Genomic DNA, 14,434 nt, shown 5'->3' with positions numbered 1-14,434 from the left:
AAGAGGAGACGATACGTGGTGTCTGTCTGCTATTCCTCCTCGACGTCTGTCTTTCCCCGTGTCTCTTACACCTGTCAACACCCTCCTTTACCTGCCTCCTACCGACGCAGCAAAGGTCGCCCAGAAGGAGCCGAGATTAGCAGAACGACAAAGAACACCTCAGTGGTGTTTTTATCTGATGGTGTCTGGCTGGCACAGTGGCGGGTACCCTAAAGTTATCCATCCACACTTAGATAACTATCTGCGGTGGAAAGGAGAACAGCGGGGCTCTGCAGGTGAAGAGCTGTCTGTCGGCCAGGTGAGGAGAACAGATAAAGAGGTGGATCACGTGGGGGTATTAGAGAGAAGAGAAGCGGTAAGACCCCGAGAGCAGCTCTCTTTCTTTGCGTAGGATTAACACAAATGAGAAAAGACCGGAGGGATTACAAGGTGAAAGCACATGGATATCAAGCCATGTGACAACAAGATCCGGATTTAATCAGAAAATGCCACAGGTGATGGTTTTCCGAGGTTTTTGTTGGCCTGCTCTTTAAAAAAATAGAGGAAGATAAGGACGAGGACAACACTTGTATTACACCTTTAATACAGTTTTAGAAGCTCATTTAACAGTTAAACAGAAGGAAAGATGAGAAAACAGATGATTTCAAAATTCAGAATTTGAATGCAAAGATAATGAAATAATGTAAGAACTGCACTTGGAGCATTTTAATGAATTTTAAACCAAGTGTTCACAGGATAAATACTAAGACACGGGAAGGAAATAAACTTCTACTGCTACTTTTTCTATTCTCATCTGACATAAACTAAAAAAGAGTGGGTGTTTTTTAATATCTCTTTGATCTGTAAACACAAGTGTGTTATATTTCACTGTTTCCATACCCTGGTTACACACTCATACTCACATGCTCACACACATTCACATAAATTCACACTCTGTACTTTCTTAGACTATTACTTTCTCCATTATATAATATTCTATTAAAAAAAATATGCTGCTTAAATCGGCAGAGCCAGTCTCCAGGCTTCACTCTCGAGTCTTAAAAAGTGAGGATCTGTGGTTTTAATCAGCAGAGGTGAACTGATAGATGGGAAATACTGATTAATAATGACGGTGCTTCATATTCTCGCATGTCACCCTGTAGCCCAGGTTTTAAGTGTTGAGCTCTACGTGACACATTTTTAGGACTAAACGTGACTTAAAAACCAGCCAATGGAAGTTTAGGTTCGAGAGGCGAGAAAAGCGAGAATCTGGAAAGTAAGCCACATTTGGCAATGCCAACTTATGCAAGTTTCTATCGGTAACGTTTAGGTTCAGGTTTTCGTTTCTTTCTAAATCGCTGCTACATTGGAGGAATACGTCTCTGCATATTGATTTCCGGGAAAAAGTGCATGTTTGGCACATATTTTCACGAAAGGTCGAGCAACGTATTCTATTTATGGTGTATTTATGGTAGACTTAGGTGGTACACTTGTCAAAGCTGGTTAAGGTTGGGATTAGTTATTTCTGGTAACGGCATTGGGTCACATTTTCGCTTAGAAAACCAGTTTGGTGAAGTAGCAGTAGTAAAATACAGCCGACATTTCTTTCAGCACATATAGCTACTACACCGTAAACCGTTTTTAATTAAATGGGAACATGTTTTGATCTTTCTTCACGTGTCTGACAGCTGTGCTTGTCGGCTTGTATATTTCTGAATAGCTGACATTTAAATCAGACAGTGAGATTATTTCTGCCTCCAGAGCAGCTTTTCCCTCCGAGAAACACTTATAGAACTTAAAGTCTAATCTCCTGAACATGGCATCTGCCCAGGTGAGTCACATGCTCCGTCTGAAGCAGAGCCAATATCAACAGAGGGGAAAAAAAAAAAAGAACTTCCTCTCCGTCGTCTCATATCCACACCTTTCACACCACATCACTTTACAACGAAACACGTATCAGCATTCCTCCTGCCAACGCTCTGCAGGCGATCCGGCTCCGGGGGCTAAACAAATGGCAGAGATAAGATAACTCAGGCGTCAAGCCTTATTGACTGTGAGGACCAAAACTGAATATAAAACTAAAATGGTATTGATTTGGGTCCCTCAGAGTCCCTATCTACGGTGTAGTTACCATTTCTGGAGCACATAAAAAGGTGTGCTGGAGTTATATATGCATGGCATGCAGGCTGGACGAGCATATTCTCTTGCGGGACAGATCCATACGAAGCTTTTTCCTATACGGCGCTTTCCAGGATGCTTCTCCTGCATCTCCGGCGACATACAGAGCAGAAACTGCCGTCTTTAAGCAGAGTCGTAGAGGAACATCGGGGCTCCAATGTCTCGCAATTAGTTGCTTCCTTACGACTTTGTGCAGTTGAAGCCTCGGTGCCACAGTAGCTCAGAAGGAAAGAGGGGGAAAAAAGTGGGACATCATATTTATTTGATGGTACAGGCTTAAGAACAGACGGAGCACTGCAGAGAGAGAAGCTGTGTGGTCCTCTGACGCTGACTTCACCCTGTCTAGACACGTCGCCCCAACAAAGAGCGGATTTAAGGATGCAGCTCTTAAAGAAGTTCTACTTTCTTCTTCACGCTCAGATCTGAGTCACTGTTGGCTCAGTCCCCGAAAAAGTTCCGCACTTCTTTTAGACGCCAGAATTAGGATAAGGATTGGTCCAGAAACTGGTCGGGAGACACTTTTTTCTTGTAGTACAGAATTATAACTTTGCTCCCCCACGTCAGGCAAGGGAAGGCCTGCATTCATGCAGAACGGATGCAGAACAAACTGTGTGTGAAGAGAAAAAATTCTACTGCACAAGCGAGGGGCAAGTGCACACAAGAACATCTGTGTGGACTTTACATGAGTAGCTGACATTTAAAGAAAAAGAAACTTGGCAAAAAGTTGGTCGGCAACATTTAATTATGTTGAAATCGTGTGAGGAAAAGCAAAAAGCTGCCTTTTTATGATGAAGCTCAAAGTGTAGCGTTAAGGCACAAAGAGCAGTACATCATGTTCTATTGAGCTCTAATTAGCTCTGTGCCCGAGTCTCTTCCTCATGAAGGAAAAAAGAGGCAAAAATGGATTCAACCCTTTCAGAGACGCAGGGACAAATATCTTCCCAGAGAAAGGTATTTTGAGTTTCAGCCTCTTGCACATTTAGTCAGTTCCCTTCTAGTGAGTGATTTTGTTTCACCCCTAAAATAACCATTTAGAAAAAGTCTGCATTTTATTTGTTCTCTTTACAGCCAGCAGAGGTTGGAAGCGAATCTCCACAACCATATTCCCTCTACCGTATTAATTTTTCTTCTATTATATCATTTTGAGTAAACAAATGTCTGCAGGATAGATGAAAGATACAGGCGCTGGATCGTTTACAACGTTAACCGCTGTAAGTATTAGACAAAGCCTCCGTGAGTTCAAACGCGCCTCAGCTCAGGGTCAAATTGAACACAGGCACTGTTGCTGCCTGTGTTACGGAGAATAAATTAAACAGATCTACACGGCGCTTGTGAGTTAGACTGCGACTTCGCTTCGGCATTTCCTCTGATGAACTGATTTAAATGCAACAAAAGACAAAAAGATAAAATGCTTAAGTGAGAACGCTCCAAAGGGCCAGAGATGTTAAACACCAAACCCGTTTCCCCGTCAAAGTCACATTTTTTATTCTCTACTCAGCTAAACTGAGCTATAATGAGCAGTGGTCCAGTAGGATGACTGATTTTTTTTCCCGGTCAAATTCATATTGGTCTTCAGTGTCAAAACACGAGAGATGCATGAAAAGAGACATCGACAGCAACTGTCACCATAGGCATCGACGTATCTTAAAGGTGTTTGAGTGGAGGGTTTTGATCCACTACTGACCCGGCAGAGATAAGAAAAAGAACTGTTCAGGGAAACTCTCTTTCATTTGGACTTTCAGAGCCCGGATCTCCAACATTTCCTTGTCGCTGGCTCTTCGCATCAGAAAAGAAAGAGTTAGGACGAGTGAGAGTGAGGGGCAGCAGCTTGGAAAGGAAAGTTAACATCTTTCATACTGCTGCTGATATTACTCCTCATGTTAGACTCCCATCGCATGCCTCCAGTGCGAACATCAGATCGATAGGAACAGCCAAAATGGTGCCCCCCCATTTTAATTTTGAGAAAAATGGCTTTTGTTTGCGTTGCAGGTCTTGAGTTGTACATGTTACGTCAGATCGTTTGATTGTTTGCTTACATCAACTTTACAGTGACACTGGTCTGATTCTCGTTGACACTCAAAAGACATCTCGTGATTTGTGCTTTTGCAGAAACGCTGATACCGTCAAATATGAGTCCAACTAGCGTTCTTGAATGGAGATACAGACAGGAAGAGACGGAGCAAGACGGAGAGAAAGATGGACAGGAAGAGAATAAGTAGAGACAGCCAACAATGAGACATCTGCCTCTGATGGCTCCTCTTGTACGAACTCGTGATTGAGAGTGAAAGCCTCATCGCCTAAGAGGTTATGTAGCAGCGACGGTACCACTGGTTGGACAGAGGTGATCCAGGGCTGTGTGTGTGTGTGTGTGTGTGTGTGTGTGTGTGTGTGTGTGAGAGAGAGAGAGAGAGAAAAGGGTGCGTGCATGAGAAATAAAGTGAGTGTGTGTGACAGAAAAAAGGGAAGAATAAAGCATAAGAATAAAGAATGAAATGGAATAAAATGGATTAATAAAATGTGTGCATGTGTGAATCTGTAAGAGAATTAGTGTTCGAGAGGGAGTACTGTGTGTGTGTGTGTGTGTGTGTGTGTGTGTGTCCTGGCCATGCAGAAATGATGACCCAAGAAATTCTTTTGCCCAGAAGTGCCACAAGGCATCTTTTATTAACTAGAGTTTGGACGAGCTCGACCCATTTGAGATTAAGTTTGTGTGTGTGTGTGTGTGTGTGTGTGTGTGTGTGTGTGTGTGTGTGTGTGTGTGTGTGTGTGTGTTAGCAAACAAATATGTGTGTTTAACCATGCTTATCTGCTTGTGTGTGTGTGTGTGTGTCTGTGAGCTGAAATCTGGTCGCAGATCCAAACAGTGCATGTCATCAAAAACCTGTAATTAAAAGTCAATGCGTCTATTTTTTCCCTCAGATTCTGTTTACCCCCCTGCTATCTCCTCCATGCTGGCTTCCCTTCAAGTAAACAAGGCCTGTTTTTAATCTGCAGCCGACGGTCCAGACAGGTAAAAACTCGTTTCATTAACCAGCGAGAGGGAGCGTGACAGTGCGAGCTACCTTTACACACAAACGCTCCAATCTCACCTCTTCTATTTATCTTCTGTCTGGTAGTTTATCACATTTTGCCTCCCAAAGACAAACAGCATTTCTTGTGCGTGATGAACAACAGAAGCATGGCGTGAGGTGTGAAGCAGCTTCTATCAAAGGTGTTTGTTAGAAAGATCTAAAGAAAGCTCGTCTTTCTTTACGAGACGAGCTTCTAAAGAAAGCTCCCCCGAGGTACGTTCACGGAAAGAAACTTTTTTCTCCAGTTTGCTGCGGAGAGGGAGGAGCCATGAAATTAACATCGCTACAGTTTCATTTTATGGCTATAAAATTATAGTTTTAATGCTTTAATCTTCATTTCCTCCGTCAGTGTGGCATGGCTCTAAATACAACTAAACACTTGGTGAAGAAGCTGACCAGAGGCCTGAACCAGAGCGGCAGAAAATTCCAAACGCTTCCTTTGTTACAAAGTGGAACCAAAACTGTTTTTCAAACTCGACACTGAATTTGAACGTGAACCGTTTTTTTATCAGCAGGTTTCTCTTTAGCTTCTGAACGCTGTTCGTGATGCACAATATGTAAGTTTCTCTCAAACTTCTCTCCTCACATTTTTACGTACACAGGCTTGTATCTTCGTCATAAAACTTTTTTGGAATCAAATAACCGGATATTTTCTTATGTTTTGCACTAATGATTCAACCAGTTTTATCTCCATCCAAGGCTTCAAGTGCTCAAACTGTCAGTCACATGAGTATGTCTATTAGAAAATAAATAGGAGTTTCTCAGATGCCATATTATTCCACTCTTATGATTTATTTCCAGCCAGCTAATTGCCCATCTGCAACAGCTGCTATAACTCAAAGTAGGTGGATAGACCTGCTGATGAAAGCCTTAAGGTTTGTTTTCTGCCAACTGGTCTGACTGGACCGATTTTCTTTTTTTGTCTTTTGTTTTTTTTATTGAGGTAGAAGAGTGAATCTGGACCGACACCAGCTGCGATGAAAGATTTGGGTGAAGCTGTGATTATTGGCGTTATTCAGAAAGTGCTTGGATGGATTTGTCTGCCATAATCTCAAATTGGGCAACAAATTCCAACAACATTGGTTTAAATTCTTGTAATCAAAGGCTACTCCATCAGAGAGAAGGGGACATGTGGATTCTTTCAGGATGGGTCCTTGCAAGTTTCCGATCAGCTACTGCAGTTACTCCACCGCTCTTTACTTCGGCTTGCGGCCTTGCAGATCATTTTAGACCCAATAGTTCAAATGAAACAGACTGAAGTGCAGTTAAGTAAAACGTATCAATTTAGGGACATCAATTTTACAAAGATGGTTGGTATCTCTCTTCAATAATGCAGGTTATTGTGGATACAGACACACCGACGATCTGTCTCTGTGTGTGTGATCCGACAAAGCTCAGCGGGCAGAGCAAGGCACTAACCCCGCTGGAGTTGGTGGTTCTATTCCCCACCGGGGCGACTCAGGCTAACAATACAAGCACTCACGGCAGTGGGTTTGATTAAAGCTCTGCGCAAATGGCATACGAATGTGCACAACGCCATCCACACGTCCAAACACAGATACATTTAGACGCACAAGCCGACTTACCGAGGCACTCTCCTGTGGCAGCGTTGAGGAAATGCCCCTCCTGGCAGCTCGTGCTGCAGTAGCCGCTCTGTAGGGAGGCCAGCGGGGGGCAGGAGTTGCAATCGGCCTGGGAGGGACCGGAGCAAGTCTGGCAGGACGGGTGGCATGCTGGGAGGTGGAGGCGGGAAAGGGACGCAGGAGAGGGATGGAAGAAAATGGGTCAAAATAAGGTAAAAAAATAAGTTAAAGCAGAGTAAAGTGAGAGGGACATAGAAGACGAGAAAGGAGGAATGGAGGTAAGAAGGGATGTAGGAGGCGTAGAGTGGGGGAATGGAGGCATGGGGAGGAGGAGACGGTTGAAAACAGAGGGGGGGAGTCAAACAAAACACTTTAATAGGCATGAACACCAGCTCTCTCCAAGAAAATAGAGAGAGTGGAGATTTCACACAGGGGTGAGGACCAGCTTCCAACCTTGAGAATGAGGGCGTCTTTGGAGAGGGGCCTCCGGTCCTCACCTCTTCATAGTGAGAGTGTTTGAGTTGTTTGGGTTGTGCTCACAAGAACGGAAGCTCAAATGTGTTTATGCTCTCACCTTGGCACCGGTCGTCCTGGATAAAGAAGCCTCGTGGGCAGGAGGTGACACACCGACCCTCGTGCAGGCTGGACGGGGAGGGACAGGACGTGCAGGTGTCCGCGGTCGGCCCAGTACAGTGCCAGCAGGAGGTATGACACTCTGAAAAGGACACAGAGAACAGTGTTCATATTCACCGTTGTAAACAAATAAAGCTGTGGCCCGGAGACAGAGTATGCTCAGCCCCAAACTGTGCCTCCTCCCTACCTTCCCACTCACACAATAAGCAGAATAAAATGACAAAATTACTGGACAACCCATTTCGAAAATACGCCGCGTCAGTGTTCTTTTGCTGAATCCCCTGGGAAGCGTTTTTGTTTGTGGAAAAAGAAAAAAAAATTCAATCATTTTTTGTATTAAGAGCTCAGAAGCAACCCGGAGCGTACCGTCGAAGTGGGACGAGAAGTCAGCTGAGGGCAATGTGGATTTGTTTTTCTGTGTGCTGTGTTACTAATTTAGCTCTACTGTAGCAGCAACGTGGCGGCATGAATGCATCAAAACTAAACGGAGGACTGCTCTTAAGGGCTGATGAGTTGTGCACCTAAAAATAGTTGCAGCCTGTATGTATCTGCACCTGAACTGCAGCCAATTTTCACAGCTATTTTTGTCATCCTGCTCCTCCCCTCTTGGCCTTTTCGGAATCTGATTCTCGAGAGCCTTCGGTCAGCTGCGGCAGCTAGAAGTCATGTAACACTGAGACGAGGCCAGCGGCCAGCTCCGCCAATCAGAAGTTACGCATTAACACCAGAGTCAGCGCCAGCTCCGAGAGCCTGGTCCAAGACGGCCACACGCCAGCAAAGACTTCTGAAATATGCTCTACTTCTCCGTTTGGACTATTTTGTTTAGATAATGAAACAAAACTTCCACAATGATCCTTCTATGATGATTTATATCTGAATATACAATTTGGAAATAGTAAGTGAAGAGGTTAAAGTTACATCGGGTAAGTTGGCCTCCAAATGGCAGCGAGGATTCACTGTCTGAAACTTAAAAACTCAAAAATCATGTAACGTGTTATGAGTAAACCGAACGCGTCACGCACGTGCTCAAGGCTCGGAGTTTTTTTTCTTTAGCACCTGTTAAAGACAAACACATCTGATATGCCCTTAAATACACCAAGAAATGCAGCAGGACAGCATTTAAAAGGAAACTCATGAATACAAGAAAGAAAAATTAAAGTTTGAGTGCAGTTATCGCACAATAAATGGCACTGAATTTAATTAAAGGAAATACACTTGGAATTTATTAATAACAGAGACAGAAAACTAGAGTATTTTTAATTTAGAAGTTAAGAAACATTCAACAATCTAAGATAAAGTTTCATTTCCTCTTGATGGAGAGCTAGCTTGATTTATAAATTCTCTCTTTTTAGGTTTTGAACACAGAATTTTATTCCTGAAGATAAAATCTACAGGTCTGTGCTGTTCTTAATATTTAGAAAAGTATTCTCTTATGCCGCCTTAAACTGGCCACTATTACACTTTTCCATCGGTATTAAAGTTTGCTTTATGTGTGAAGGGTTTGCCGCGACATTCCTCTGCTTGTTGTCTTTTTTTATACTTGGCTTCAAATGCGTGCAACCTCCCTGCCCCTGGGTTTTTTACCCCTTTCCCTACATGCTCCCATACCCTTCACCCCACACCACAGCTGCCCCGAGGCAGGGCCCTTTGTGCAGCCTTGGACGTCTGCTTTGGCAGCATGAAGACAAATAGCTGAGCGACGCTATCAGCTCTGGCAGCTGAGCCGAGCCACAAACCAACTGGCTGCTGCTGCTGGTGAGAAAGAAAGACAAAAGGCCTGTCACCAACCGGCCAGGAGCACCAAGTATGTGTGTGTGTGTGTGTGTGTGTGTGTGTGTGTTTATATGTGTGTTTGCACTCCCTGACTTTTTTTTTTTTGGTATATTCGCGCTGAAGTATGTGTGTGTTTATAATTACTCATCTCCGGATTCCTTCAGAGAGCTGTCAGCTGTATCCGGGTCTTGGGTACACACTTCGCGACAGCCACTGGCAGGAACAGACTGGTGCTCTACCTGAGCCAACACCGCAGTGTGTGTGAGTGTGTGTGTGCGTGTGTCTCTCAGCCTACAAAAACAGTTAGCCTCTGGGAGCACCTCGGTGTCAGGGCGACGACTTTGCAAAGTCACATCAGTGTCACCTGAAGCGGTCAATCTGACGCCCAGTCATCGCCCGCCTTCTCCCTGCCGCCTACCCACAACCCCTTTCTTCTCCCTCAAATATGGCAGCTTAATTGGTTAGCTGCGATGACAGACTGTAAGGTTTCGTGATTGAGTTTGCCATCCACCGACGTGCTCATTCATCCCTGAACACGCCACCAACACGGACTCAATTTTTGCATCATCTGTGTGACATAAACACACATTCAGCCCACGCTGCCAAACAAGCTACACACAAACCTTCATATTAACAGGCATAAAAGAAACACACACTCTGAGGCGCATTAAATAGGTGTCCTGTCAAAGTTATTTACTTAATAAGAGAAAAGATTAAGAACAACAGGCGGCCCCTCATGCTTTGATTGCAGCTCGGATATCTAATTTGTTGCATGGCGGAGAGTGCACATTGATTCCTGTCGAGCCCAAATTCACGTGCGCAGGCATCCTCATCGCACATTATCTGGTGCACGTGTTCAGAGAATCGGATTCATTACTTTGCTTTGTGCTGATAGGGCCGCAGTTGATGCAGTGAATTTTATTTAGGGGTGTGATGCCTTCAACTAATGATCCTCCCGGGACAGCGCGGGGCCGGCCATTACATTAGTGCAGAAGAGAGTTCGATTGTGCTGCACAGCAGCAACACAAGTGAATGGTTATCTCTCATTGCTCCGAAGGGTCTATCGCATCGTTCACATTGATTCTGCTACGTTATGATATTCTAGAAGTTCACCCGGCCCTTTGAGCTCTGCCCTCTAAACTGCTTCCTTAGCCGACCAAATATGATAGCTGTGGGATCTTCATCTCTCCATCCCTCCACTTCTTCGCCCCTTATCCCTGCTCTTGCTCATGAGGAAAACAAAGCGGACAGAGAAGCCTGGACGTACTTTTCCCAGCAGCTTCCTTCACCTCTTCTGCGTCTCGCTCTGGATCTCCCCGGGTCAGCCACCCCATCAACTGTGCTGGGAAAACATCCTGTCCTTGATGGGGGCCCCAACTACCAAGACTGTGTTTTTTGTAATGCAAAAGATCCTCCTGAACCGCTGAGCTCTTCGAGTACAGTGACACCCGGCAACCCTGCGAGCAAACCTCATCTCTTCCGCTTGTATCTGCAATGTCATTCCCTCCGGTCACTATGTAAAACTTGTGCCCGAAGTTCAGACTCAGAGAGAAATAAATTAAGAGACTGCCCCTCAAAAGTTAAGTTTGAGGGTTTTTTTTGAGCTCAGTAATGTCATCAGGCTTTGAGGCCTCGGGTTGGGTCAACGCACCAACCTGGTCGCAGGAAGAGGGGCCAGAAAAACGGACATTCACAAAAGCGAAATATGATTCCGATTCAGAGGGAGTTTCTATATTCAGAGCTAGATTGAAAAATCTGTGTGTTTTTCTACTATTGCCCAACAAACAACAACTGCGAAGCGCTGAGATAAGATGAATGTCTCAGATATTCGGAAAAGTGACCCAACACAGCGCCGGTTTTTTGTTAACCCGTCCTGCCGCGCTGCAACTCAACCTGTCCACCGAGCAGCATTAAATCTTCTACACACCGGGCTGCTGACTGGAGAGGACAGGGACTTGCAGCCTGGAAGTTGTTTTCCGACAGCCGATAGATCCTCAGCTCCAGCCCACTTAATGTTTACATGAGTGTGCATGTTTGTCTGTGAGTGTGTGTGTTTGTACATAAACCCTGGAGTCTGTGCGTCTCATGTGCATGTGTACACACTGTCCTCCTCCCCCTTCAGGACAGAAACTTGCTGAGAAGGTCTGTCAGAGCAACACGCACACATGCACATCGACACAAACCCGTGCGACAGCCTGCATTGTTCCGAGCTGCACACTTGAACCTACTGACGATCCACTGAGCAAAACCTTTGTCACTGAGAAAATAGGCAGAGTGGAACAACTGATTTACGTGGTACTGTGAAAAGAGCTTTAATGACATGTCATGTATTCAGCCGATGCCCGGCCCACCATATCTGTTGAGCCTAATTTAAGAAGCTTGCAGTGAAAGCAAACTTGATAAGTGGCACTTTGTCAGACACAATAGCTGATGTACGACATAAGTCTACGCCGAGACAAGCGGTACAAATCCAAATGTCTGTATAACAATAACAAAGCCTTTTTTTTCCAAAGTGTGAGCAGAAGAAAAAACAGAACTCCCGTGTTTAACTTTTTATAGGTAGCTGACACATAATTCAAAGCACATCGCTGAACACGCAGCTCAAATCAAGTCGGTTTTATCGCCCAGTGCTTTTATTGCCCGTGGCCTGCGTGCGTTTGACATCGCACCCGGCACATGGGCGAGGGCAGGGTAATGTCGAGCATGACAGCAACACCATACATTACATTTTGTTGCCCTCTTCCTCAACAAATGTGTTTTGAAAGTGTAGTTGGGAAAATGTTTTTCAGAGAGCAAAGCTAAAGGACAGCTACTGGAAAAAGGCAAATTAATACTGGTGCAATGACCACTATAAACTGGGACCAGTATGAGTTGAGAGTAAAGTGACTCAGTTCTACTCAAGCTTAATCATCAACACTGAATTTAGGGTAAGATTGAGGTACCAGCACCTCTGTGCTCTGGGCAGTTAACCATCGAAGCAAATTCCGACCAGCTGCCCAAAGGCCTTGAGAAGAGGCCGTTATCGCTGAAGCCATGACAGGATGCTGTAGTTAGCGGCAGAGAACATTGCATCAGCCATCAACAGCGGCGAGTACCGTTTCCCACCGATCTCAGCGTCAGAGGCCTCAAATCAGGTATTCATGTTTGAACTGACTGAGCACTGAGAGGACTGGATCAAGGAGGCGCGTGAGACAGGGGGCCCGGTACCAGGAGCTGGTAGAGCAGGGTCAGAGGCAGGTAGGGAGGGCGCTGCATATCCATATCAGTGGGATGCAGAGGCTTTGCTTGCCGCTCGCTTAGCAGAGCCTCTTCACTGCTGGGAATCACGGAGCCAAAGCAGGGCTCTCTTAAGGATCACATCAAAGGCTGCCGAAAGAGCCTCCAGATGGCCTTACTATCAGAAAGAGTGATCAACGGGGTAGTGCTGCTGAGACACAAGTTAGGGTCTGATCTACTCTGGCCTGGCTCCTGGGTTGGAGCGTGCGCTGTAGCAAAATTACGTGTCCATTAAAGGTCCAAGCTGCTCTTTGACTCCACTGTCCACACTTCTTGCTGGTTAATCTGATTTTTCTCCTTTTGTTATTTACTGTGTATCTCGTTATTGTGAATATTTGCTTTGCAAGCTCTGCAAGCTACAAACCAAAGTTCCCGTTAGTGACAATAGCCTTAGGCTCTAACTTAAAACCTCAGGTTCCTGCATCGGCTCCATATTGATCCCAGGCAATCAAAGAGATGAATGGGTATCAGAGGAAAATCCAACTACTACTTATTGATTTGTAATTGTCTTCTCCAGGATGATTAAGGAAATGCAATACTGCTGACGGCTTTCTATTCCAGGTAAACAAAATTTTCCCTGGTGCTTGGCCAACTCTGAACTTAAAAGTAAACTGTTGTGAGGAGACAAATCATGCTACTATCAAAATGGCTTAAGGCTCAATATCCCTAACGTCAAAGTGGCGCAGACTCACGACTGCTCTTTGCAGGAATACATTTCTGCTCAAGTGTAATAAAAAATGAAGAATTCTACTTTCTGTACCCAGGCTGTTTGACTTGATGTATTATAAAAAAGGAGCCCAGACGTTACAAATATTCATAATTCTAAGGTGAAAAGCGTGCTAACTAATTTGACGCTTGTAGAATCGTTTTGTGACTCCTAAAGAATTCCAAATCTCAGTTTGAGAACTACTGTGACTGCCAGAAAAACCACAAGTAGGTTTTCACTCTTGGTGCTACTCACTTTACTCACATGGCAAGCAACAGAGGAATTGGGGAATAAGTCTTAACGAGAGAAGCAACCCATTGCAGTGTTTCAAAGCTGAAAGAATCCAGGAGCCGTCAGCTGACAGGAAACTATAACAACATTCCTCGGGGCACCCTGTAATTGACATGATCACTGCACTGCATTCACACCCTGACACACAGCTGCTGTACAACCGTAAACAGACAGCAAGAATTTTTCTGAGGCACCCTGGGAAAACCCAACAAAACTACCCAGAGTGCAACTTTCCCCATCTTCAAACTCCGCTTATTTGCCATGTCACTCGTCTCCTACATCCCCTCCACTGGGAGTTCATGCTTTGAAATCAAAGAAGTGGGATAGGCAGCAAAGCCATCCATGCCCCCACATCTCCAATGCAGTTTTGAGTTTTCACGGTAAGTAACGGTTCGATTCAATCGTGAATGCAGTACTGAAGCTCTGTATCTTATTTTCATTTCCCGAGGGTCCAGCTATGCCTGTGCTCTACATAATAGATGGATACTGCAACACTGCATGTACCTATAAATCCGAAGCTCTGTATCATGTACTGAATCTTAGGGAGATCACTGTTCACATCCTGTTTCCTACAGTCTATACTAGTTTCTTTCAACCATGACCTCTTCCTCACCTTTTCCAAGTAGTTTTTGTGACTAAACCTTGGCCATGGGAGATTAGAAATCATTCATATGAATAATTTTTAGACTCAAAAAAAAAAGAAAAAGACAAGAAAGCAGCCCGACTTTGACAAGTAACCCATGAAATCACATGGACTTTAGCTTTTTGCCTGGGAATTGGTTGATATTTTACCCAAGTAAGCTGTAGTCAAGTAAAAACAGAAAGCGACATATAAAATATTTGGTTCAGAAGTTACAAATGAGTGTAACTGCATCACAGGAACAACATAATCAAGGCACACCTGGTAGCTTACATTTGTTATGAAGTTGAATTTAAAGTAATAA

The 14,434-nt window shown here is 44.5% G+C and overlaps 1 protein-coding gene across 1 annotated transcript in view; it reads right to left on the bottom strand.

Moving 5' to 3' along the window:
- Positions 1-14,434, bottom strand: part of fras1 (Fraser extracellular matrix complex subunit 1) — a 235,343-nt gene that overhangs the window by 96,330 nt on the left and 124,579 nt on the right. The window contains exons 18-19 of the mRNA XM_040154916.1: positions 7,386-7,526; positions 6,815-6,961 (exon numbers count right to left, since the gene is read on the bottom strand). Of these exons, the coding sequence (XP_040010850.1) occupies positions 6,815-6,961; positions 7,386-7,526 (288 nt within the window). The remainder of the gene's footprint in view (positions 1-6,814; positions 6,962-7,385; positions 7,527-14,434) is intronic.

This window comes from Xiphias gladius, chromosome 19, assembly GCF_016859285.1.
Source record: "Xiphias gladius isolate SHS-SW01 ecotype Sanya breed wild chromosome 19, ASM1685928v1, whole genome shotgun sequence".
In the NCBI taxonomy this organism is placed as follows: domain Eukaryota; kingdom Metazoa; phylum Chordata; class Actinopteri; order Istiophoriformes; family Xiphiidae; genus Xiphias; species Xiphias gladius.
The sequence above is the reverse complement of the archived record's forward strand: the minus strand, read 5'-3'. Positions and strand labels throughout refer to the sequence as shown.